At 43.8% G+C, this 27361-nt stretch overlaps 1 protein-coding gene across 2 annotated transcripts; it reads right to left on the bottom strand.

The window, feature by feature from the left end:
• TFAP2B (transcription factor AP-2 beta) lies at positions 1 to 27361 on the bottom strand. Of its 2 annotated transcripts, XM_074153039.1 has the most exons (8): positions 27281 to 27361; positions 23564 to 23590; positions 21766 to 22224; positions 16254 to 16314; positions 8056 to 8275; positions 5352 to 5470; positions 2586 to 2727; positions 1 to 301 (listed from the first exon to the last, which is right to left on the bottom strand). In XM_074153039.1, exons 1-8 carry the CDS (start codon positions 27359 to 27361, stop codon positions 1 to 3), a joined length of 1410 nt encoding a protein of 469 aa, XP_074009140.1. The 2 variants fall into 2 exon arrangements, with proteins under 2 accessions (XP_074009140.1, XP_074009141.1); XM_074153040.1 differs by lacking the exon at positions 23564 to 23590.

The following is a 27361-nucleotide window of genomic DNA, read 5'->3' as shown; positions in this document are numbered from 1 at the left end:
TCATTTTCTGTGTTTCTCTTCCTTGTCTCCAGTTTTACTACCTGGTCCTTCGCCAGATGTGTGCCTGTTAGCAGTGTTGTTGTTCAAGAACATCTTGTCCATGCCTTTGAGAGCTTCAGTCAGGTAGTTTTGAAGGGCCGTGAGGGCTGCGCAGATAGCAGGGGCACCAAAGCCGTGAGTGATGAGGCTGAAGTGAGTCAAGCAGCTCTGAATGCCCGGTTCCAAAATAGGGGTGGGCCGGCTGTTTCCAATGGGCGTCCTGTCTTGGGCCAAGAGATCTGTAAATTCTTTACAAAGTTGCCTGCGTGGAAGAAAGAAAGGCAAAGAGAAGACAAGAGAGAGAGAAAAGCAGTGGTTAGGCTCATCCCACACTTCTCCAAGTTCAACCAAGGTTGAAGGAAGGGATAGGTTCAGGCCAAACCTGATCCCAAGACACAGAATAGGACTTTTTTGCCACCTTCCTTTCTCCCAACAGTGCTGGGGACCAGCCATAATGATCCAGCAGCTCCCTGCTGAGAATGATGTTCTTCAGGAGAGAGGTTTCTGCAAATGCAGTATAACACCAGGTCTGGAGGCAGAAATCTCTCCTGCAGCCACAAGGATGCTTCTGGGGAGGCTTAGATTGGATATTAGGAAAAATTTATTCACTGAAGGACTTGTCAAGAATTGGAAGAGGCTGCCCAGGGAAGTGGTTGAGTCACCATCCCTGAAGACACTTAAAAGACAGGGAGATGCAGTGCTGAGGGACATGGTTTAGTGGTGGATTTGGCAGTACTACATTAACGGTTGGACTTGATGATCTTAAAGGTTTTTTTCCAACCTAAATGATTCTATGATTCTGAAACACCGTGAAAACCTAGCCCTGCTCAGCTCTAGAAATAACCAGGCTGAAAGGGAGGTGCCCTGTGAGTCTGTCAACCGCCCATCTTCCTGGAGGCCTGACCAAGCAGGTCCTACCAATGCTGTATCTTGAAGGAAAGCACAACCATGCACTGAGAGCTACTGAGTGGCACAGGGACATGCTGCAGGGAAGGGCCAAATTGGAGCCTCCTCCAAGACTGCTCAGGCTGGGCCACCTTGTCAAGAAAGGTCAGGACTTTGGGACTCCATGCTGGCTTATTCATTGCATGAGGAGCAAAGCTAGAGTTTCCTATTTTATTTTGGGGGGTGGCATCCCAGTTAATACATCAGAGTTGACATCTGGCTCTTGTTTGTTTACCCACATCTTTGAAAAATCAGATTTGATTTTTATAATGAATTCTCCCCCACACTTCCTTTTGCATTGCTCTGGTCCAAAAGGCCTTCAAGCCAACAAGTGCCCAGGCAATGTAGAAACCCTGGGGGCTGGTAGCGTTCCCAAAGGAATAGTTTCTTTGAGACAGATGCCTACCCAGAGACTGGAGAAAAAAAGGCTGAAATTAGAAAAAAAATAAAAGAAAGAAAAAAAGAAGCCCTTAAAAAAGGTGTTCAGCTCTCATCCTCTGAAATTCTCTGAAATTCCCAGTGGGTTAAAGGTTTCAGAGGGTGGGGAAAGATAAAGGTCTACTTCTATGTGTATTATCCATTAAGAAAGTGCAAGAGAGGAAACTTTGAATTTGGAGAACAAACAGTAATGAGTCCAACATTTTACATCTTCAAAGAGCAAAGCAGGGTCTGTGAGCAATTAAAGTTCTGGGACATTAATATCTTCTGACCCTGCGGAAAAGGGCAATCAAATTCCAATCACGTCTAAAAAACATCTGGACAAATTTGAGCAAATGATTTCTCAGCCTTCCATATATTTCTTTAAATTACACTGTCATCGGAGGCAAGCCACGTCCCAGAGCACGAAATAAATGAGAGCTGTTTGGGATAACATTTTTTTTTTCTTTTTCTTTCTTTTCTTTTTTTTTCCCCCCTTTTTTTGCTGGATAGACAGAGATGTGCGGAGACACACAGCACCCAATGCCGAGGACCCGAGCAAACTACGAAGCACCCAGTTCGTAGACTGGGAGGCACAGCCAAGTGTAAATCATCTGATATAACACATCCACCGAGAAAGTCCCAAGGGAGAGAGATGGGTTGGGAGAACCAGACCAAGGACCGTTAGCCGTACATGGTGGGGGGATTCTTTACTTTTTTTTCCTTCTGTTTTCTGTTTGCTGCTTTTTTTTATTTTTATTGTTATCTTTATTATTGTTATTATTATTAAACCGTATGGAGAAGACATTGCAATTTAGTAGCAGACAAGCAGGTGTGTGAGAGCAGCAGGAGGGACAGACAGACATGCTGTGGAAGCAAAATATAGATTTTCGTTCCCCTTTCCATAAGGATTTTTTTTTTTTTTTTCCAAGTGGGGGTGGCTTGGAAATGATGTAGGGTAGCTAGGGGACAGTCACCTACATCCTCTATAGGGATCCCACTGCAGAGGGATGCAGAGGCTATAGGATCTACACTATAGGGTGATACGAGCATCCTTCCTCCCCGCGGGGCCGGTATAATTAGGGGACTGGAAACTCCGTCTGCTTTCAAAACGAGCTCAAAGGAAGGGTTTAAGGAGGGGGAGAATTTTCTCGGGGGAGGGGGTTTATCAACTTCGCACTCACTTTGTAGCAAGCAGCATGTTTTTCCTGGAGTGGAGGTCGCTGGGGTCCGTGTGCTGTCGGTTCAGGTACTCAGAAACAGCTTTGGCTGGGAATTCCGTTTCGCAGATGTACCCAAAATCCCGAGCTAAATGAACGGCCTCACCTGGAGGGAATGAGAGGGACATTAACACCTCCGGGCACCGCCGGCCCCAGGCTGGGCTGTTCCGACCTGCCCTGGGCTGTTGCCCACCTCTCCCTCCGGGAGAGACCAGCTCCTCCGGGCCGGGTTTAGAAACCTTCTAACATCCCTTGCCCCTTAGAGACAGGCTCCAGGTATACGTTTTCCCTCCACAAGCCCTATTTTGGGGGCCGAACTAGGTTGGTGGAACAGATTTTCAGCTGATGAGATTTGTCTTTGCGACAATGCACTTGGGATGGTGTGTGCACATGCAGTGTGGGAAAAGTACACGCACATATACATACACACACGTAACACACACACACACACACACACTTTCAAAGGGACTGGGCCAAAAAAAAAAAAAAAAAAAAGAAAGAAAAAAAGAAAGGGGAAACTTAAATCCCGAAAAAGAGGAGCCAAACTTCCTTTACACCATTTCAATACCCCAGAACACTGCCCAAAATTTTACAGATGTGGACATAATGTTAATATCAATGTCAGTTCTTTGTAGGACGTTATATACAGACTTGTTTATACAGGCACACAGAGCACTTGCATCATTATCACTATTATCGCCACGTCTGTAAAATGATGGAGGTAACTGCCTTTCGTCCGATGGAAATTAATAATCTGCTTTCTTAACTGACCGTCACTCACTCAACAGGAACTCCTCTCTGCCCGGTGGAAGGATAGCAACTAATGGCAACCTTTTCTGTGAAAAATAATAATTATTCTAACTCTAATTCTAATTGTCACTTCTCCTGCCTGCCTGGTTTCAGGTTTCTTGCCTCCAGAGGTTCGTGTCATCCAACTCCTACTGATGTACTTCATGCCACAAGAAGAAGACAGTAGCTGCAGAAAGGAGGAAAAGAGGAGGGGAGGGGGAAATCCTCAGACTCTAGGGGGATTCCACCAGATTATAGCTCAGCCCCTCTAGAATAAAGCATTAAACCCTTTAAAGCACCGCCTGAGGGACCAGGGGGAAGATTTCCAACACGCAAAACAGATATGTCTAATAACTCCAGGACCACATTATTTTTAACGATCAGGAGTTGCTTTTCTAACGTCATCTTCTGCTTTCCAAGGCTTCTCGCTAATCACCAACCCGCTTAATGAAAGCCAAGACAGCCGGCGGAGCCCGGGGGGACCCCGCCGCCGTCACCCCGCGCCGGGCAGGGTTCCCCCCCCCCCGGGCACCGCTCGGGTAATCCCGGTCGGGGCTGGCCGGAGCCTTTCTGCTCTCGGCGATACAACAGCAGCTAAAGCCGGGCTGGCGGCAGAAAGGAAAAAAAAAAAAAAATATATATATATATAAATCTCCAGCAGGTGCAGCCTCTTCCAAAAGGAGGGAGCTCTCTCTCAAGGGAAACTGTTGATTTGTGAGGGAATCAGGGGAGAGGAGGGTAATGTACACCTTACTGCACACTTAATATAGATTTTAGCATCAGTATACAACCGCACAAGCTTTTGAAGCTCAAGCCAGCTTCGGGGAAAGGCTGATTTTGCTGTGAGGAGGTTGCACCGGCTTTCACACACGTAGCGGGGGTGAAGCTGCACTAACCCCAGTGTTAAAGGGCAGTTGTCACACCCGAAATGCTTCGCGTCTCCTATAGCGCGACCCTATAGCCATAACTACGGCACCACAGCATAACCTATACGCGGGTACCAGGAGGAGCATCTTTTCCAGTGCCTGCCTTCGGCTCTGCATGCGGTAAGCTCTTATCGCTCGCACAACTCAATCAAAAGAGTTGAAAAGTTAATATCTAGCACAAATGTTTATGCCTGCTTATATGCAGAAGAGATAAGTGGATTATTTATGCGCCTCTCGGTGTGTATGTGTAATGTAGATACATATAATTCATAATTGCATCCATACTATTCCGGTTATGTTTCTTGGAGAAGGTCCAACTTCCCTGAGCACATACCCCAAACATATTAGTAGTTCTAAACTTTACTTTTCAATACAGTAACAGTAAATCAAAGAAACACGCCGAACACACCAAAATGACAGTAGTTGGCTTGAAATGAGGTGAAACTTCAGTCTCCCTTTCCCTCCTTCCCTCCTTCCTCAGGAATAGCTTGTCTCTTTGTTCAGTTCCAACCACCTTAAGGTAAACCGTGGTCTGCGACCCTTAAATTGCTCTCATTTCTTAAAAAAAAATATAAAACGCGTATTATTTTTCCTCATTGAGCGTCCTGTAGTGGCCTTAGATAAGCTCGGGAGGAGGGAATTAGTGGGTGGACGGAGTAGACGTGGAGTCAGAGAGCACAATAGCAATGAGGTACGGGACTGCCCTTCAGAATCACACACTGACATACATACATACACACACATATATACACACATTTACACACATATATACACACACACACAACCTCATTCTTGCCACCCTCTTGGGGAATGGGATCTGTAACCCTGCCGGTGTTCGTCCATCCTAACCCGCCCTGAATTTCACCTCTGCGAGGTTTTCCCACCTGATCCCGAAAGTTGGGTGGTTTGGGTGGGTTTTTTTATTATTTTTATTTTTATTTTTTTTGGTTCGTTAAATGTCAGACAGGAGTTCAGAGCAGGCAGGGGTGTGAAGGGAGCTGCGACCTCGGCTTACCTTCCACCAGGGAGGTGAGTAAAGTGACATTTGCGGCCTTACGCCTGCCGGCTGGTAAATTCAAACCGATTTTTTCTAGCCTTTCTCGCAAAGATCTCCCCCCGTTTTTCGATTTGGCTCTAGAATTGCAAAGAAATTAACATCGTGATTAACCCCGCAGTGTTCCTGGAAGAAACGTTTAGTCTGTGCAGTCAGTGGAGCCTGGGAGGGTTTTTCACTCGACGTTAAGGAGTTGGGGTGTGTTGATTTCTGCTCGGATTTGCTGAGAGTTTTTCCCAGGGTGGGGAGTGGGAATGAACCCACTTTTCTTTCTATTTATCCAGGGAAATCAATGAATGCCAGATAGCAATAATTAATGGGCAGAGTTCTGATCTAGACAGCAAATGGGTTCCTATTGTATGACACTAATTCGTATTAGCGAGGATTGGATGGAGTGAGGAGATGGGTAGAAAAGTAAAGCAGGAGAATTAAATTCTCAGTTAATTCGGGAAAGAGCCAGAATGAGAAGAATGAGGGGGGCAAAGACCCCACAAAACTGAAAGGCTCGAAGGTAGAATGTGTGTGCCTGTGGATAAATTGCAAAGGAGGGAAATATTTATGAAACTTCAGGAACCGTTTCGTGCGTGTGAGTGTCTTCTTGTGCGGAAAGGCCATGCTGAGGGGAAGAGCTCACCTGAAGGCAGGGTGCGTTATAGAGGGGGAATTGATTGCCTGAAGGAAGATTTGAATATCTGGCGGAGGTTACTGATAAGGACAATAAAAGGATGAGTGAGCTATAGGCGGGAAATAAAGAGCTATTGTTCGGACGCCTATGCATATGTAAACCCCCAGGGATGAAATCTTGCCACCTGCGAAATCAAGGAGAGTTTTGGCACGAAGATCGAAGCCCACCCCAAATATCTCTTAGCTCTTACTTAGAATTTGTTTAAGAATTAGCAGTCACACTTAGCGAAAGGAAACCAGGAACGACAGACAAGCCAGGCTGGCTTCCCACTATTTTACATCAAAGTAAATAGGGCTAGATGGTAGAATTGCGAGAGAGCAGCTTTCTATATTTCATCTGCTCTGAACCAAAAGCTTGTCTAAAATTTAGATTCAAGATAGGAACTGAAGTCAGCAGCAGCCAATGATTATGGCTTGGGCCATCTCCAGAAATCCACTGAAGTTCAATAATGATGTTGCTTTACCTTGATAATTATATTTTCTACAGTGTATCTCTCGGATGTTCTCCCTACTCCATTTGTAGCTGTACAGAATGAGCAGGCAGGTTTAGCATCTGTAAGTAAAAATCTCTGCTGCTCTCCCTGGCAAGGATCACAGCTGAACAATGATTACAGACACTCACGTGGAACAGCGTCTATTTTAGGAGACCCTCATTCTCACGTGTATTTTTGGGTCACTGACTGCATGTAGCAGGACTTTCCCCCTCCTCTCCAGACACAGAGCTGGAGCCCCTGACGTCGTCACAGAAATTTTTTTCGCAGGGGTTAAAAAAGAAAAAAACAACCAAAAACCAAACGACTCCATTTCAAAACACTTTAGAGTCAACGTTGCCCAATCACTGCTACAGGGATTGGCAAGATATTTCCTCCTCTAAGATTATCAGTTTTTAAATATGTTCTGAAACTTATTCAGGGCCAAATTAATTGCACGTTTCTGTCTCGAAGTTATGCTTTCTTTTTCAGTTTGACATACACCTCACATGTAGGAAATGAAGCCTTATCCCCTCTGCTTTCCATTGGTTTGAGTGAACTGGTACCTCATGCCCGGTAACGACAGCTTCCCTGTTCTGACCGGAGAGCCTCAGCTCACCTTTCTTACAGACAAATCATACTGACAAGTCACAGTCCTTCGGTCACTGTCAAGAAGATAAAGGCCTTTCTCCCTGATAGTCTTTCCACCTGATGACCCTGGAGCTTAAATTCTTGTTGCTGGTACTTAAATGCACAGTCTCGCAATTGATGTGATGGAGTTGCAACCAGGCCTCCAGGTTATCCCTCGCTCCTCCTTTTCCTCAGTACCAATAACGAGGTCTTCAGCAAAATCCCCCTGGGATATTAGCGGGTGATTTGCACAAACGTTAAACAGCAAAGGCCTAAAGACCAACTGTGAGAAGGTTTAGCAACCTCTTCTAGATGAAGCACTAAGTTTCTGACTTTCAAAGCTAACTGTTGACACTTTTCTGTAGTCAGGTACTTACCTACTTTACAGGTTGCCTATTAATCTCCTGGACATTTCAATAATGCCCTGTGTGGCACCGTGTTACTTGCCTTATCAAGGAACCTCACAGGTTTCTCCAGGAAATCCCTAGAAATACATCAGGTCCTGGAATACATCAGGTCCATCCTACAACATCTAAGTGCCACGTAGCATTTTATTTTGTCCATTTGCTAAGAAAGAAGCGTGAGGAGGAGGAAGAAAGTGTGTGCATGTACAAGAGTGAAAAAACTTCTTGTCTCAGTTCCTTCATTTTGGGAAGCTTTGATAGAACACGTACAAGGCCAAATATTTCTCTAGTCTCCACACGTTCATCTCAATGTCTGAATACAGCCTATTTTCACCTAACTCTGAACATTACACACACATGGTACGACAATAAGATTAATGCATATTTGCGATCATCTTTACCATTGACCAAATATATCTGGTACATGCATGGATGCTCACACATGGGCATGTTCACACGCTCGCCCCAGCCTCTTACCTTCTAAGAACTCCTCCTAGGAGGGATGCATTCAGACACTCTGGAGGAGAAAGGCGTCTTTGAACTTCTCCCACAGTTACTTTATACTTTGAAGTTGAACTAAGCAAAGACAAGCGGCCAGGTACAGAGCAAAACACCTCTCCGGTATTGACTGAAATTCCACCCAGGAAGCCATCTTTATTCATCATCAAAGAAGTAACAGATTTTGGAGGAACCGGAACTGGAGGAAGAAAAGGGGAAGAGGGGAGAGAGAAACCGTCATGTCATGAAGAAGTACAGGACAACCACAGTCTCTCTGACATGCACAGAACAGCAAAATGAAAGGGAATTTTGAATCTCTGGCTACTTCCAGCAACCTAAAGGGTGCTGCTCCCCCAACCTCTGGGAAACTGCTCCATGAATGATGGATGGAGAGAAGGGTGGTGCAGTACAACCTCTATGCAGGGTTTGATCATTGGGAAATAAAATACGTATTGGCAAGCACCTGGCAACTTTCGGGTTTGAGCCTGTGTCTCACCCAGAGCCCCCCGATGCCTTTTGTACAACGGACAGCGCCTTTCTGGAGGGGAAAAAAAAAGGAAAATTTACTTTTTTTTTGCTAATGTTTCCATTACCGCTAAGCTGAGCCAGGAATAAATTCACTAGGCGAAGGGAGTTGCTGTCTTAAAGAAGTATCAAGGCTGGAGGATACAGCAACCAGAGGACAGCTCTGTTATTGCTTTGTGTTTTTATTAAGTCTGGTTTATGAAATAAAATGAGTCTTTTCCTTCAGAAAAATGAACACCAGAGAAAAAAAATAAAATAAAAAAAAAAAATAAAAATCTGTTCTAACCATGGTGTTCTCCACCTCGATCATATTGTGCTGTCCGCGCGGTAGTGGGAACTCTCCCGCCCCTAAATAAAACTGATCTGCTTACTGTAACACGTATTTAAAGGAAGTCATGAGGAAAAAAAAAAAAAACCAACCCCAAAACAAAACAATAAAGCGAAACTAAACAAAATAAACCCATGTCGTTCCGTCCACGACAAACCGAAACACTTCTTTTCTCTGAGAAACTAGTGAGGCTATTTTAAGAGTAACCAAGGGGATTATAACGAACAAATTCCTATAATAGCAACCAGACACACTCAGAAATAAACAAAAAGAATTGGCTAAACTAAAAATGGAGCAATTCCCCCGTGACATGAATTTTGTTTACAAATGAACTTAAATAGCTCCCTCATAATTGTGTGTAACCGTTATGATTTACAGCAGGTGCTCTAATCAATCAACCAATCGCTTTAATTTATAGGGAGCCTCGCTGCATTTTCCCAGTTGTTTCATTTCTGCAAGTAATTGATAACAAACCGTACTTAAGGTATGTTTTATGCAGGAGTTAATAAGAGCTGACAGCTGCTACTGCTGCTTCCTCACGGAATCGCGACAACACGCCTTTCCTTATAGAAAATATACTCCGAAATGGGGGGGTTTGCTGGTGGTAGAGTCCTGGCAGTCCAGCGGGCATGTTTCAGAGGAGAAGACTAATTGATTACACACCCTCGTCGAGCAGATACTACTTCACAGCCTCCCATTTCCACTCAATCAATTGCAAAACCAATTCGGCAAATAATAGGGTTCTATTATGCACATATGCCAGCTATTTAGGTAGTTATAATACATGTCAGTTAAGTCATAAAAACCCTGTTTATTTGCAACATATCTGGAGAATCAAACCATTAGGGTTGAGGGGATATTTAAGTCGTCTGGAGCTGCTAAACAATAAGATCGGGTATCCTAATATATTACCAAGTGCTAACTACTGGGCAATTGCCAATTTTATAACCTCAGTGTATGGAATAGACACAACCGTGTTTCACTGTTTTTATTACAGATCATTTCCTACTGCCAGACCAGACCCCCACAATAAAAGCTCTATAACAGCTAAAAACCAAAAGGCATGTCGATTCTAGATATACATATTGCTTCATACGCCTTGTATATAGTCTCCAGTATAAACAAATTATTTTGAGTGGCTTTACTTCAGGGAATCGGAAAGTGAAATGGATTCCTATTTCTCTATTATTTTTAGTTAGGCACTTTATGCAGCTCATAAAGGCGGTTTCAAATAGTTTGAGAACGGCACAGAAACAGTTATAAAAGAGTTAGAGGCCCGCTCCTTCTCTCGTTGCTATTAATAGAGGGGTTTTTTTTGCTATTGATTCTATAGGAAAAGACTCGTTTGGGGTATCTGAGGTAGTACTGGCAGAGAAAAAAAGAAAAAGAAGTATCTCTCTCTTCACCCAGTATACATAGATTTATCACTTATTTTATGCACGATGTTCTGCAACGTCATTCGAGTGAAGCATCAAGAAAAAGTTTTAAAAAAAAAGGAAAAAAAAAAAAAAAGAAGAAGAAAAAAAAGAAAGAGTTAGATTAAAGCTGTGCCACCAGCCAGATTTTCATGACTGGCAATTTTTTTTTCTCCGGACAAACACGCGGGCTCAGTGGTTCGAGTACACCTTTACAGGGGCTATATTTAGTGACCAGTTTATCAGGTCACTGTCCAGTGAACTGAGAAATTAAACAAGAGGCAGCAATTCCACGACCATCTGATCTTAGTCCAAACTCACTAAAGAGAGAGGGACCCGTGCAATGCTTAAATGTACCTCACCCCGCTCGCTTTGGCCTTTTGGAGCACTCGTTACATTAGTTAACCTTTCAAATATGGATTTTCACGTGCTCGGTATTTTTTTTTTTTTTTTCCCTTGCAAATTGCTTTTGGGAAGCAGGCTGGCTCCCTTCCCTGCTATGCTAAGAGCTCCTCAGCTTTTCTTCCCACCACTGCCTCCCCGAAAAGGACCGTATGAACGTACCCATCAGCTGGAGTTTAATAACTCTCAAGCCATTTTAGAAGCTTACCAGGCGGTGTAAGCATATCTATTGCAATTTCATAGCTTCAGAGAGATGTATTCTATCTAGACTCTATATCTTCTGTAAATTACCTAATGCTGCCTCAAAAAAGTGTTTGCCATGGAATGAATTATCTCTATCTATATCATATCTATATGTTTATCATGGCTATAGCTTTTCAGATATAGCCCAGACATCACCAGAGATAATATAACGTGGAGGTTTTAGTGGGTGAAGAGATATACACGTCCGTGCGTGCAGCTGCATGTGTCAAATCCCTGCGTGTATGTAAATAAACTGTAGTGCACAGGATATTTTTAGTCGATGTCAACTTTCCCAGTTGGTCAGGGGCTGCCATAATTGCTGAAATAATATAGAATAACACACACGGATAAATGCAGCGTCCCCACCACTTCTGCTTTAACTTTATCCCATTTAGTTCTTGTTATCCCCAGCAGAAACTCTTCGATTTTCCTTCACTCCCAAACTGTTCTGTGTGAACACTCAGAAATATATAGTTCTCCCCTTCCAAAACCTTTGCCTTCTCTCTTTCTTTCTATTTCTCGTTCCCTCTCTCTTCTCTCTTTTCCCCCTTTCCTTTCTCCTTTTATGTGCCTTTCTCTTTCTTTTTTTCCTTGCTTTTTTTCTTTCCTTTTTTTTTTTTTTCTTCCCTATTTTTCTCCTCCTGTGGTTACTTCCAGCCTCTTTGTCATTTCTCCCCCTTCCATTTCTCTTCAGCTTATCAATAAACCGGGAGAGCAACAGTAGCCGCTTGATTTGTTAGTAATTATAAGCATACTGTTCCTGCAAACGGGATCTCTAGATGAGTGAGATCGCTTTAAAACGACAGCAGGAAATGGTGGGGAAATGGAGCATGGCGAAACTCAGCGTGAAGCTTTCAGTTCTTTACATGTTTACAATTTTCTGTGCATACATTAAGTCTTAGGGTTGGGTTGGGGTTTTGGTTTGGTTGGTTTTTGTTTTTTTTTTTTTTTTTTTTTTTCGCGGCGGTGGCGGTTCTCTGGTTGCTCCCCACAAACGCGTGAAAATGCGCACAAATGCACACGGACAAGAGGATATGGAAGTAGTGCATTTCAACAGCACTAAAAATAAACAAATAGATAGGATTATTCCTTGAAAATAGCCGAATAACAAGGCCCTAAGCTATGGATATCTTTGCAATATCCCTGGTGACTAATATGAGAGTCGATCAGTCAATCAAGCAACTAATCAGAAGAAATATTCCTTATATTTCTTACTAACAAACGTCATGGACAAACGTGTTACTAATGAGCTATCAAACTGCCTTCAAATCTTTTTATGTGTCTATTTGGCCTGAAATGAGTAAAAAGTTCTTTGTCCATTGTAACACCAGGACTTTGTTGTTAATGATGATTTGGTCTGACTTCGTAGCCTAAAAAGTCCAGGGACAATGTCTTAACAATTGCCATTAAAAGAACCCCTTCTTATTTTAATTTTAATGAGTAAATACAGAAAGTGTGTGTCCCCTTCCTCCCTGACCCTCTCGTCTCCTCCTCTTCCTCCCTCCCTCTCCTCTACCGCAGTCCCTTTGCCCTGCAAACCGGGAGTAAATTTCAAAGTGAAATGTATTCCCTCCAAATTGTTTTGCATTCAATTAAAGGGGATCATAAGGTCCACTGGGTAATCCAGGAAAAAGCACGAATCTGCGTGGCTGCGAAGCAACATCTCCCATTCCCAGACCTATCACCTGAAAAGCTGAGGCCAGGGTGATTTGCAGCTAATCATTTACCCGGATACTTCAAGAAGAAGTGGGGAGGAATCTTATGCTGTATTATTAAGAGTTTAAAATAATGTTAAGACCCCTCCTTTCATATGTTTCTTTAAAATGATATGAACAATCGAGCGTGCATGCAAGGGGACGATGAATTAAGGTGTTAGGGTTAAAGTGGCCTTTCGTGCTAAATCAGATGTGAGTGTGAAGGCGATCGTCAGACACAGCTGAAAGTAAATAAATACATCAGGATAATTTTAAGGTCACTGACTGTGCCCCAGAGTCACAAAAAATTAACTTGGGACTCGGGCCACGCAAGATTTTGCAAGACGACAACTTCTTACGCCATCGACCGTGCCAAGCAAATTTCAGATGAGCAGTTGACAAGGGGACCCGGTCTTTTATTCCTGACACATGGAAAACCTTCCCTTCATTTCAGCAGGAATCAAGGGAAAGGCCTCAAAACGTGCAGCCGGTAAGCTCTCAAAGCCGACTTAAATCTGGTATTAATGCTCCCGGTGATTATTATCATCTTGATGATTTGTCTGGCTCCCTCCCTCCCATTTCCACCACCCAAATCTTAATGGAACTAGGAGTTAACGATGATTTTTTAATGTCTCGTTGGATTTTTAGACTGTTAATGTACCGCATCCTTCTCATTATTAGTTTATTGATTGTTCATTGACCAGCCCCCTTCAAATCGTATTAACCACCCTCTGCCACTTTAGATTAGGAGAGTTTAAAAAGCACCTTTCATTATTTCACCGCCACCACCACCACCACAGCAGAGTTCAGGCTTGGTAGCTTAATGCTCGCTCTAATGGGGCAGCTCAGAGACGAGGGGCCACGGTCCCTGCCTATTGCATTAATAGCTCAAAGGGGGCTAATACAGAAAATTAGCCTTAAACGAGCTCTGGAGATCTCCAAATGAAAGAGCCATTTATCACGCTGGCTACCTTCACTGCACTCGTTTGCTCTCTCTACTGGGAACAACTCATTTCCTCTTAACTAAATTACTTCAGAAATGTCAAGTAAGCTCAGACAGCAAACATAACAAGAGAGTGTGTATATGTAATCTATTGTGCGGGATCGATATGTGAGATAAATCGATAGCCGTGTATGAATCCCTATATAATTTCCTTAATATTTTTGGCAATCCTTTTGCATAGAGAGATAATTCCCTCTGCAGGCCTGAAAGACCATAAAGAAGCAGACATTTACAGTCTGGATGATATAATTAAGTTTAGACTTCAAGTGCACATCAGACTTTTCCCACTGCATTGTAATTAAAGCATTTTAGGCACTAAACTAGGTCTTAGTGAAAAAGACCCACTTTCCCCCTCCCTCCCCCCGCCCCTCTCACCTACCAAATCTGTACCACAGGGAGGGCTCCACTGCACGAAATATCAGTCAACACTTATCTGTCTGTCTAGCCATGTCATCCGCCCCGCAATAACGACTTACAGAGTTTAAATAACTTATTCTCACTTTAAAGTACATCCTCACAGCTACAAACTGCGGGGAACAAAGCGAAATTGATAGTGAACCCTCTCTGTGTTGCTCCTTCTCTCGCCCTGATTAAATATTGTCTGCTACAAATGTGACCTGCTATTTATTACCCATTTCTCTTCCTCCGCACACAATATTCCTCTCTGCTGGGAAGTTTCTTAGAGCTCAACATTACTTCTAAGGAAGAAAACACTCTTACGGTGATTTTAAAACAGCTGCAGACGGATCTCGGGATCTTTTTTAGTAACCTAATTTCCAAAGTGCATATATATCCTGTTCATTAGAGTATCTCTTCCTATGGCTGCAAACAGGGACATGTAATCCCACCAATGTGGGATGTGCGGCAGCTGCTCGACCTGGGGCCGTTGCCATGCCCGTACACAATAAACACACCTCGATTTACACCTAATACACCTGATTATCAACATTCACATTTTAGTTTTACTCGCCATCCAACCGTGCCACTCAGCTTGCACATTAAATGTCTCTGCTGTCCTCGTCGTCTGAGGGAAGGAGAGACACAGAGAGAGAGTGGGGGTCAAAAAAAAGGTATTTTGGACTGGGTGATCAACAGAAGAGTGTTTTGCGAGAAAAACAGGCTGCGAAAGGGAAATGCGAGCACGGCCCAACGTTAGAAAGAAGTGTCTCGACCACAAATCAAGAACCAATTAATCAAATACATCCAAGAGTAAACATCGTGTATGAGGTGTCAAGCGGGGGTGGGGAGGGGAGGAAGGGGAGGAGAATGAGGGGAAAAAAAAAAAAAAAAAAAAATAACCAGACGGTTACAGACCCTGAGCACGAAACCTACTAAACATTCAAACTGAACTAAAACAGGAGAAACAACTTTTTTTTTTTTTTTAAGGTAAGTAATTTTCTATTTCTCAAAAAACACCTTCTACTTTTCAAGCAGTGAGCATAAAGGATGCTGCAAAATGGGCTTTAAGTTTTCATCTCCCTCAAATAACTAGAATTACTTGATTGTAAGTGTGTGTGTGTGTGAGAGAGAGAGAGACTGTACGTGAAGATTTAAATTAAAAAACAATAAATAAAGGGAAGGACCTCATGCTGCCTTGAACACATTTTAAATAAACACCTTCCCTGTTATTTCGCTTTACATTCCAGATCATCATCTCCATTAAAGTATTTGTGCGCATTTGACAAATAATAAGGTCCTGGAGATAAGTGCTGTTGATAGTAAGCATAAGGGACCGCATTTCTAAGCCTCATCTCTGGTACTTAAAATTGAATCTAGAAATAGAAACTCCTTAGATAATTAAAGATAGCTTTCCCTACATTTGCAGTGTGTGATCTGTTTAATGTCTATCAGCATAACACAACACTAATCGCCAAGCATCTTCGAGTGACTGTCAGAGAAATGTAAAAAAATTAAGCAGCTGCAATACGCCCAAAATGAGTTATTGTAATTACATTTAATTAGTTTAATTAGTTAATTATTTTGCTTACAGCTGTACAAGAGACTGCAAACATTTGTTAATATCACATTCCCTTTAACAGTATGGGGTGATTCTGCAGTTACACTAAATCATGTGCGCATATGTAGAAAGATTTAAAAAATGGGCATGGGGAAGGGGGGATTCTTGGAGGAAGGGGGGAAGGAGGTCGGGGCTGCCTTTCCACAGGCATTTATGCCTCTCCTTTTCCCGTTCGATTCGCCTGGGAAATGCATTTCAGCCCCAAAGGGAATCAACTCCCCCCATTAAAAGCTAAGGGGTCCCCATCGAGGACTACAGGGGGTGGGGAAGAGGAGGGGGGGGCATGGAAACTGCATTTGAGCATGGGGTGCTCCATTAGGGAGCATTTGTGTAATTAAACCCTTTGAAGGACGGGGAAGGGGGGATATCAACTCTTACTTTCACATGTTTTTCCTTTTCCCTTCACGCTATCTACCGATCCAATCAACTATTCCTCTTGCTGCCATGTATGCCTACTTCCCGGGTAAATGAATTGCCCCAAAGTAAAAATATATCATGAAGATATTGCCACACAGTAAAAGTTTGTCTAGCTTGTTGGAATAATCCATACCTTTTTTAATGACAGACTGGTCCAATAAGTTCATACCGCTGTTATTGGCATCTTCAACTGACTGTGGATATAAAAACATCACTATTCAAATCGACTGGATATTAAAGAATCGCGTACATAAATCATGTCATTCCAAACTGGAGTTTCTGTTATTTCCATTTATATTCATTCACTAGGGGAGGAGATATTTTTTTTTTTTTACTATTATTATTGTTATTATTATTCCCTCAAATCGACAAGGAAATTAAATTCTTACAAATTATATAGTCTTCTAATAAAATAAGAAAAAAAAAAGAGGCGTGAAGCATATGGGATGCAATACTGGTTTTGTTATCTTATAAAACATAGATATCACATAGACTCCTTTGCATTCGATAAAGCTTTATATTTCTTCCTTTGAAAATCTGGCAATTTGGCAACATCTGCAAGATCTATTGCTTGACATAAATGAACACGATTAAGGACAACTTAAATTCTCCCTCCCCTTTCCTCCCCTCCTCCCCCACCCCCTTTTTCTTTTTCTTTTTTTTTTTTTTTTTTTTTTTTTGGTTTTGTTTGTTTGTTTAACCCTGCTACATCTTAATAATTCAAGGGCCATTTACTTTTTATATATAATAGTTTACATTATGGACTTTTAATTAAAGCCTGAGCAATTCGGAGAGCAGCGCAACGCCCACATCGTACAGGGTACAAGCAGAAAGAGATTTACAGCTCCCGAGGTTGCTTCCATGTCCTGAATCAGTGGGGACGGCGGGGGGGGGGGGGGGGGGGGCGGGAAGTGGGGGAAGCAGGAATATACATTATCAAAAGTACGAAGTGGTAAATTGGTTGCCTAGAAAAAGTCTCCCGGTCTCCTTTTCAAAGCCTTTTTCCGCCCCCCCCCCCCCCCTTTTTTTTTTTGTGTCTTTCTTTCTAGCCCTCTTAGGAGCACACCTGTTATTATGGCATTAACTTCTTTAGCAGGGAGGAGAACAAAGGCGGGCACACAGGACAGAGTAAATATTGGGGTTCGTTTCACAACACGAAAGTGGGATACACAGAAAAACCAACTAACCAACCAACCAAACAAAAATTACCGCTGGATCTGCGGTCGGCACAGCAAAATCATCTCCCAAAAAGAAGAGGTGTCGTAAGAGCAATTTATTGCAAAATTACTCCAGGTTCCGTTTTAGGGTAAATTCTGGGTTTCGGAGAAAGGGAAGGACCTGTGGGTTTCTCGGTTTTATTATCTTATTTTTCTCATTGCTATTTAGAGTTTGTGTTTTTCTGCATTATTGCATATTTGAGGAGTTGACACATTTTTTCCCCGATAAGGAAAACATCTTTACAGCAAAGCAATTATTTTCTTCTCTATTATTTTAACTTTATCTCTGCTGCAGTGAGAGACTGATTTTACTCGGATCCAGCCCTTATCTTCGGCTTTCTCTGCTCAGCAGAGACATTCAAGATGGAATACGATTTAGGAGAAAATTACATCTCCCAAAAATATGACGGAACAATGTTTTCTAGGAGATCGTTCTTCTCATTTTCCTTGAATCCCCACTCAAAGGAGGGCGAGCACACACACACACACACACACGGTGGTTCCTTGTGTTGGGTGTTTGTGCATGGCTGTGTCTCTCTCTCGCTCATAATCAATAGGCTACATACCTAAAGGGCACAAAATAAAATTACAAAGTCTTCCCTCCTTTCCCTGAGCAGCTCCCAAAGAGGGATGATGAGCAAATCCTGCAGCCTGCTGGAGTGCATCGTGGTGCACCTCGGTGGTACAGAACTGGAGGTAAATATGAAACGCCATTTTTCCTTTTCTTTTTCTTTTTTTTTTTTTTTGCCTCCCTCCTTATCCCACCTTATCTCTGGAGTCTGTGCTTGTGCACAGGCTTTATGTGTGTGCGTGCACTCCGCTCGCTCCATCACCAACGTGGGTTAGTTGTTGTAGTTAATGAGAAGACTCCTGTCTGATTTTCTATCTAATTACGCCCTCCTGCTGGGTTTTTGTACAGGATATTCGCTCAGCATGCTGGCAGTTAATAGTCACAGAGAGGATCGTAAAGATTTAATTAGGACTGCATGCGGAAACGTGGAAAAACAACTCAGACTTTTAATTACTAGACTTCTTTAGTTAAAAGTGATACCAGGGGTTACTTTATAAGAGACTAGCGTGTTTTGGTGCAACTTAACTTTGCGTGTCTCTAGTTAGCACGGAGGAGAGGGGACGGCAGTGGGATTGAGGAGGAGGAGGAGGAGGAGGAGTGGAGGTGTGTGTACAGGGAGGGGAAAGGTGATGAGTTTCCAGATATACTTCGAAAATCTAGAGAGGAAGGTTCCCCTCCCTCCCCTCCTCCAATAACCTGATAGCACGGAGCTCCCTGTACACCATATATACCTTATTCAACAGCTATGGATATATCTGAGAGAAAACCCTAAAATTTGATCTTTTTCTTTTCTTTTCTTTTAAAGGGTCTAAATAACCTGAATTTTCCAGTGTATATTTTCTTTGTCATACCTTTTACTAGAATAACCCTACTTTTGCCTAGCCGATGGGGTAAAAAAGAAAAAAAATATCTGGGGTTGCAACGCTGTTTTTCAGAGTCCCTATTAGATGATGCAAATTTGTTTTCAATAAGTAGGTCTTGGCTTCTCTGTTCCCTGTCCGAGGGCTGTAAATCGCAGATTGAAAATTCCTCTCGGAAGGGGCAGCAATGGCAATACAATACGTCCTGTTTACAATAACAGAGCGCTATCGTGTTACAATCACTTAATTCCATCCCTGGACAATGGCTCACACATGGCCTGGATTTGGCGTTTATAAAATAACCACTGTTTCTTTCTGTCACGCACTCTTTTTCCTCTGTCTCATTCTCCCTTGTCAGCCCCAACCCATTCTCACGGCACCTATTTACTCTGACGTGCATAAGCTAAAGCAGAGAGACACGTCTTTATCCAACTACATACCCAGACACCGGCTCAACTTTTTGGACTACTTTAAAAAAAAAAAAAAAAAAAAAAAAAAAAGAGAAAAAAACCCAACACCTATCTGTGACTGTGCCTGGAAATTCTCACTACTGTTCGTGGGTAATAAGTATCTGAGCTCTAAATAGGAATCCCTGTAGCTAGAACGGATTCCTTGTAGCTGGAATAAATCCATGTTAAAAATCAGGGTGGAAAAATGCCCAGCTTCATCTGTCAGTACTGAGGGGGACAAGAATAGAAAATGCTGGGCGGTAGGAGCGAGTACTGGGCTGTTTTCCCTCCTGCCTGTGCTAACTTGTAGTTGGACACTTCTTCCTTCACGTGTTTCTCCTTGGGATACCCTCCTCTCCCTCTTCCCCTCCTCCCCCAGCCTGAGACCAAACTTTGAGAAAAAAAGGGCCTGTTTCACTTCCCGCAGCCTCAGCACCCCAAAACACGAACCCGAACCTTGCTAGTCCACAACCTCGTCTGCCCCGGTCCATCCCCATCCCATCTGCCCCAGTCCGTCCCCAGCCCCAGCCCCGGCCCGCCCGGGCGAGCGGGTGGCGAGTGGCCGCGGGGCGCAGCGCTGCGTTCGGAGCCATCGAGGGGGAGGGAGGAGGTGGGGGGGAAGCATCTTCCGCGAGTGCTGTGCTCTGCACAACCCGCAGAAGAGATGTTTAACTGGAAAAGGAAGGGAGAGCTGCTTTATTTCAGCTGGGCAGGACTTTTCCTTCTTTCCCCTTCTTTCCTTTCCTCTCTCTCTCTCTCTCCCCCTTTCTCCCTTTCTCTCTCCCCCTTCTTTCCTTCTTTCTCTCTCCCTTTTCTTCTTTCCTTTTTTCTCCCCTCTCTTTTTTCCTCCTTTCCCTCTCTTCTTTCTCTCTTTCGCTACCTTTTCTTCTTTTTCTTTCTCTCTCTCTCCTTTCGCTCTTTCTCCTTTTAAGGTTTTTCTTCTCTCCTCTTTGTCTCTTTCCCTTCCCTCTTCTCTCTCTTTCTCTCCAGAGCCCAACAATTACCGGCTTTTCTTTGGGGAAAGTGTAAATATCAAAGCACAAACAGTACTTAAAGTTTATCGGTTGTGGAGAGAAAGAAGGAGAGTAACCTCCTTTCTGCAGTCACAGAGATAAAACTCGCCTTGACCTGCAAGCCAGTTTGGCTGAGCCAGGAATGCGAGATGGGACCTGCGCATCGCGCCCGGGGGCGTGGGTCAGGGACTGCCCCCAGGTCTCCAAACCAGTTTGGAAATCCGCAGAAACCAGCCACCCGACGGCCACTGAGCTGGGAGGCAGGAGCAAATCCAACCAGAAAAAAAAAAAAAAGCAAAAAAAAAAAAAGCCTTTCTATTTCTAAAGCAACTCACCCCAGCAAAGCTCGGAGGTTTTCCCGTAAAGCCCTAAGCCAAGCCTCAAGCCAACGCATCACCACAGCCCCCCCGGCTCCTCTGCCGCTGGTTCCTGCAATGTTCAGCAGGATCCTTTTTCACGGCTTTTTTTTTTTTTATTTTTTCCTTTCCCTTCTCATCCTCTTCTGTTCTCCTTTCTTTTCCCCTTTCTGTAACTTTGAAGTCCGCCTCTCATCCAGTGGTCCATATCTTTATCCCAATTATAAATACATATATGTAATATATATGATAAGTAAATTTGGGGAGGAAAAAAAAAAAAAAAAGAAAGGAGTTGAAAGGAACCCCCAAAACCTGACTAGTAAAGCCTAATACAGGACCTGGTCCCTGGAGGCTCCAGGGTCCAGTTCGGGGGTCCCCATCGGTTGGCCATGCCCTGCTCCAGCAAGGTGCAAAGCACCCCAGCACCGAAGCTGTTAAGGGCCTTTTTGTTTTTAGGAAATAACACGTGATGATGAGTTTCGCGTGGGATGGGAGAAGGCTGGGAAATACTGTGCTTTGAGCCTGGTGAAACTCCTTTGTTACCCAAAAGAAGGACTAAAACTATTTTAAATCACCGTTACCACTATTTAAAAACAGGGCTACCTTACCGACTACACTTAAAAAAAGAAAAAAAGGGGGGCGGGTGGGGGGTGGGATGTTCCTGATCATCAGTAATTGCATTTTGGTTTGGGTTTTGTTTATATTTTCTCTCCCTCCCGGATGAAAAATGTAGTAATTTGACAGTTTCGTCAAAAATGTCTGAACTGCAGGAAATTGGTTGGGGTGGGGAAGCTGAGATTACATGGGAAATAACTGGAATTTGAAAAGCCAAGCTTAAACTCTGCCAGCTTTTGAAACACGTGGAATATTTGGAGCAGCATGTCTGCCTTCCCCCTGCACTCCGCTGGCTTTGCCATGGAGGGGAGGGTTTGCAAAGCAGAGCCTGTGCGTGACAGCGATGAAATAATTTATCAAAAAAAAAAAAAAAAAAAAAAAAAGAGAAAAGGCGAGGGAGGGAGAATATCACCATTATAATCCCAGTTCGGAAAAAGGATGGTAGCCCACACCAATATTGCTATAAAAGCCTCCCTGCTGATTTCTAGCCGAGGGATGGGGGGTCCAGCCCTCCAGCCTGGAAGGCGTCTGCATTGTCCAGGAGAAAGAAACGCGGTGCCTTACCTGGACCTCCTCCATCCCTGGGTGTCCGATGCCATGCAGAGAAAGGCTGTCCCCCATGCCGGAGTCAAGGCCATGGTGAGCTGAGTGCAGAAGGACATCTGGCCTCCTTACTGAGTGGTAGTCCCGCCTGGGGTCCAGTCCCGAGAGCTGGGGCAGGGCGGCCCGAGGCTGTGGCAGCAGTGACCCGGTTTCTGATCCCACCTCTTGCCTCTGCCTCTGTCCCCAGGGATGCTGCTGGGGTTGATGCAAGGGGTTTAGGGAGTAGGGGTCATTGACATGGGAGTAAGGGTCCTGGCTTTGGTGGTAAGGAAGAGGCTGGTAGGGGGGTGGGAAATAAGGCGGCTGGAAATCCGAGGATGGGGTGTGAGAGAGCGGAGGAGCGCTGGAGTAGGGTCCCTGGGAGACGGATCCCAGCTGGGACAGCCTGGAACTGTGGCTGGGCACTCCATCATGCCGGTCCTACAAGCGGAATGAAATAAAGAAAAAAAAAAAAACAAACAACAAAAAAAAAGAGGACCTTTTAGGAAAATAAAAATATTAAAAAGTAAAAGGAGCACAAGTCCAGCCCAAAATAAAATAAAATTAAAATGTAAGCAGTAGTAAACTAAGGTTCAGATGTGCCCCCTTCCCCCGCCGCGGATTAGAAACGTTCCAGCGTTTTGCACCCACATCGTCGCTATTCCCAGTAACTATCAAGAAGGGGGAAGGGGCGGGGGGGGGGGGGGGGGGGGGGGAGTGAGGGAGAAATGCTAAATGTTATAATTAAAAATGTAGGACTGGTGCTCTATATGCGTGTATGACCTGTGACTTCAGCCCAGTAATACTGTTCTCCCACCAGCAGCCCCCCCCCCCCCCAAATAAAACCAAAGGTAATAAATAAATAAATAAATAAATAAATGGAATCCCCAAACCACCCTTCCCCCCCCCCCGCCCCCCCCCCCTTGTCCTGCCTAAAGTTTCCAAACAACTGTTTATTCCCTCTGCTGAAGTCCTGAAATTCAAAATCACCAGCCCATCTTCACGTGGAAAAGACCAAAAGGAAAGTTGCACTCCTCGGAGGACTCCGAGGTAAGAAAGTGTCTGAGAAAGGACTTGGGAAAAAGAAAAAGAAAAAAAAAAAAGAAAAAAAAAAAGGAAAAAAAAACCCAAAACAAACCCCAAAATAAAAGTCACGGGGCCTCTTTGTATAATGAGAAACCACCCCTAAAAAAAAATTTAAAAATCGAATAAAGTAAAAATGAAACATCGGTATTGAACAAATCCAGTCGCTATGATTTCTGCAGTACTTCCAGTGTCTTTTGTCTCCTTTTCCAATATTATATTCCGGAGAATGGGGTGGGGGTTAATTGTAATGAAAAGTCTTTGGGGTGTGTGGGGGGACGGGGAGGGGGAGAGTGTGTGGAGGCTTCAGAGAAAAGGTGGGAGAAGAGTTTTGTCCAACTCCATCGCTCTGAAGCTGCGAGGCGAAAAGTAAACAAGAAAAATATCTATTCCACAAAGTGTAGCTCAAAACCCCACAAGCAATGGTACACATGGTTAACAAAAAAAAAAAAAAAAAAAAAAAGGGAAAAAGTTTATTTTTTTCCCCTGCTCTCCCCCCCAAACTCCCCTAGCTCAAATCGGGAACACACAATGCAAAAAGGGAGAAGCAGCTGCAAGCCTCCTCCAATTATTGTGCTAAATTACCAAGCCAAAGGCGTTTAAAAAGAGAGAGAGAGAGGGAGAGAGAGAGACAACAGATCGAGAGAGAGAGAGAGAGAGAACATGCAATTCTAGTACAACATGGATCCAAACTCACCATGGCGGAATAGGTGTGGACTAACATCTGGAAATAAAAAAAGTCTTGTAATAGCTAAAAATAAAATAATGGTGATAATACTAATAATTGGAGGGAAAAATATCAAGGAGATCTGCAAAGGGACGTGTTGGACACAGGAGAACAGCTTGAGATATTTCGAAGTCTATCCATCAAAAAAAAAAAAAAAAAAAAAGACCAAAAAAAAAAAAAAAGACCAATGTCCCCAAAACCGAGCCTGGAAACCTCTATCTACATATATGATTTACCCCTCCCTCTCTGGTTTTTTTTTTTTTTCTTTTTTTTTTTTTTTTTTTCCCTTTGAGCTCCCAAATACAATCCTCTTCAACCCAAGGCTAGGCTCCGACTGCTCCGCTACCCCTTCCTCCCTTTCCTTCTCTACACCGCCTCATAATAATTGATATTCATGACTATTAATATTACACGACTACTTTAAAGGGAGAATGCAGGACCAAATGGAGCGTGAAGCTGGCAGCCAGCTCGAGAGCTCCCCTACTATTGTAAATGACGTTCATTCAGTGGAGAATTACTAGATGTAATCAGACGAGGGGGGCTGGCAGAGGCAGAGTTTGGGGAGAGGGAGAGGGGGGAAAAAGTTTAGCAAGGAAGAGGCATAACTTCAATTAACTCGAGCGGAGGAAGAGGAGGAAAGTAGACACTGCTGAGCTGGAGGAAGGCAGTGAGATGAAGCAGCGCTAGAGGCGAAGAAGAAGAAGAAAAAAACATATTTCCTTTTTCTTTTTTTTTTTTTTTTTAACATTTAATTATACATTCCTAATACGAGGAATTGATTGCCTTTGGTGCTTTTGTTCTTATAGTTGTTTTTTTTTCTTTTAACAAATAATGAGGGAAAAAAGGCTTTTATAATCTTTTTTTTTTTTTTTTTTTTTTTTTTTAAAGAAATGGAAGAAGAAATGTGCAGTCACTACAATATACGGCTGTTTACAGCAGAGATTAAGCCCTTCTGGTGGGTGTTACAGATCGTATGTATTCGGAACAGCCAAATAAATACTTGAATCCGCGTTAAGTGGGGCTCCACTTTTATTTTTTTCCTGAATCCTCTTCCTCCCGCCCGATATGAAGGAAAAAAAAAAAAAAAAAGTACGTATATATCCCTATTTTCACCCAAATGTAGAATGTATGCAGTGAATTTTAAAGGATAGTAAATTTATAGTTTCGAGGCAAAGCCAGGGGCGATATAAAACCTTTTTGATGTTGCAGGAACCCGTTCAACTGGACTGTCTGCCATTTCTGTTAAAGTTCAACTTACGTTCCTTCCTAAATAGACTCACACTTCCCAGAGCAGCCCCCCCCCCCTCCCCCCCCGCGCACACACACACACACACACACACTTTTGTTTTAAGAACAGATTCGGTTTAAGTGGCTGAGACGCCCCTACCATCGTGTTGTTAATTATAAATCGGAAAGAAGAGAGAGAAACACCTTTTTTTTTAAGTTATATCTAGAGGGCTTCAGCTCTTACAAAAAAAACCTCAACAATTTTTTTTTTTTTTAAGGATACATTTTAGAAAATGACTTGGAGCGCACCCCCAAGTTAGGGTGTCCCTTGCCCGCAGCCAAATCCCACCCAACAGCTCCCCCGACTCCTCTTCTCTCCCACGGCGATCTGGAAACACGAGTGTCCGTGAAACGCATAGCGGCTTAAAAATCCCCTTCAAAAAGAGGGTGGAAAAAAAAGATCCCCGACATTCCCCGACCTCGCTGGTCAGGGAGAGGAGATGTTTTGTCGCCTGCTGCTGCGGGCAGAGACAATGGCCGGGCTGTGCCTGGGGATGGGGAGGGAAAAGCAGCGAGGGCTCAGCGGGCTGGGGATCGCCGGCGGGACACACACACACACACACACACACACACACACACACACACACGTCGGGCTGTGCTCATTCTGCATATGGTTTGCCAGTTGATAATTAGCCTGACGGCACCTTTTGGGAGCGGAGACATTTCTCCCGTGCGGATGGTGGATACCCTCCTCGCTTCCCTCCATCCCGTCCGTTCTCCGGCCGGGAAAAGACGGACCTCTGCTGATTTCTACGCGCTTTTTTAATTTTTTTTTTTTTTTTTTTTTTTCCCCGGGAGTTTCCCCGCTGTAAGTGCTATCGCGCTCCCGGAGGGGAGGGCTGCGGGCGGCGCGACGGGGCTGGCACCGCCGCGGCACCGACGGCGCTTCCCCGGGGTGCTCTCCCGGCCCCTGCCCGGTCCTCGGTCCCTGCACATTCCCTGCCCGGTCCCTTTCCCGGGTCCCCATCCCCTGCCCGGGTCCCCATCCCCTGCCCGATACCCATCCTCAGCCCGATACCCATCCCCAGCCCGATACCCATCCCCATCCCTGGCACCCATCCCCTGCCCTGTATCCAGCCTTTTCCCGGTATCCAGCCTCTTCCCGGTACCTATCCCCTACCCGGGTCCAGCCCCTGCCCTGTATCCAGCCTCTTCCCGGCGCTCAGCCCCTGCTCGGTATCCATCCCGGCCCGATATCCCTGCCCGGTACCCAGCCCTTGCCCGGCCGCTTCCCCACGGGAGCAACCCCCGTGTTGGATGGAGCTGACGGATTGAGCACTTCTAAAAATTTCCCCCCCTCTCCCCCGTCCTGCGATCGCCGTGAAAATGCCTCCCCCAAATTAAAAACAAACAAACAAACAAACAAACAAACAAAAGAAAATATTATTTCGTAGAGCGCCTTTCCTTACGCATCTTTTCTTTTTTTTTTCTTTTTCTTTTTTTTTTTTCTTTTTCTTTTTTTTTTCCCCCCCGTTTCGGAGCAAATCCCGCGCTGGTTAACTTACAAGAAATGCATTTGCGGAGCCCGTTTGGGAAAGATCCGGATCAGGAAACTGAGCAAAATTAAGAAAGGTTTCGCGGTGTTTGCGCCATGATTTCCTTTCCCCCCCCCACCCCCCCCCACACCCCGGTCTGCTTTTTGACCTCGAAAATAACGAGGAGGTCTGAATAAAGCACAGAACTTTTCGTGTCCGCGGACTGCGCGGAGCTGCCTTTGAATGTATCTATTCGGGTGCGTTGGACTCACATACGTGCAAGAATGTATGTGCCGCTTAATTAATGCGAGTATTATACCTTCACATCTTATCTACTGCTCTGTAGGTATAAAGAATCGTGAAAAACGTGCCCGGTTGTGAAAACAAGAAAAAAGAAAAAAAATCCCTAATTCAGTTTAAGCTTAGCTTGGAATTGCAAAATAAAAAAATGAAAGAAAGAAAAGAAAGAAATATATCCAGTCCCTGAATACCAGATTGTGTTTCTCTTCTATTTTCAGCTTTTTTTTTTTTTTTTCTCGGCATTTGTCCATATTTAATCGAATTATATTTAATTCGAGGTCTAAACAATCAAACTCTTGCCTATAAGTTGCCTCCTTCCAACCCCCAGATCATTTCTTTGATGTTTTAAATCGCATCAAACAGCTTTTCCATGAAAAAAAAAAAAAAAAAAAAAAGTTTAGGACTTGGCATGCTGAATACATATATGCAAATAAATAAGCATTTAAGCATTTACTCTTGGTTTCCCGTTTCTATACTTGTGTGTGTTGGTGTATGCGTCCCTATATCTGCCTATATGTATATGTAGAGCTATATATGTATTCTATAGTCATGCTGATATCTATATACTAGATGTATATTTAAATATACATAAACTCTCTTACTCATATGCATATTATATACTCACCTCATAGATATCTTCATACTTGACATTTTCAACCAGTTTCCAGAGCATGATGGCAGGCTGTTCTCTAGGAGGTGAGTGCAT

Source organism: Numenius arquata, chromosome 9 (assembly GCF_964106895.1).
Source record: "Numenius arquata chromosome 9, bNumArq3.hap1.1, whole genome shotgun sequence".
In the NCBI taxonomy this organism is placed as follows: Eukaryota; Metazoa; Chordata; class Aves; order Charadriiformes; family Scolopacidae; genus Numenius; species Numenius arquata.
Note: the sequence above shows the minus strand (reverse complement) of the source record. Positions and strands in the feature narration are given on the sequence as shown.

Coding starts and splice junctions, on each gene's coding strand:
- TFAP2B (XM_074153039.1), bottom strand. CDS start 27,361: ATGCACTCACCTCCTAGAGAACAGCCTGCCATCATGCTCTGGAAACTG. Junction 22,225..23,563: donor TCCACACCTATTCCGCCATG/GTGAGTTTGGAT, acceptor TTCCGCTTGTAG/GACCGGCATGATGGAGTGCC. Junction 16,315..21,765: donor CAGGGATGGAGGAGGTCCAG/GTAAGGCACCGC, acceptor TTATATCCACAG/TCAGTTGAAGATGCCAATAA.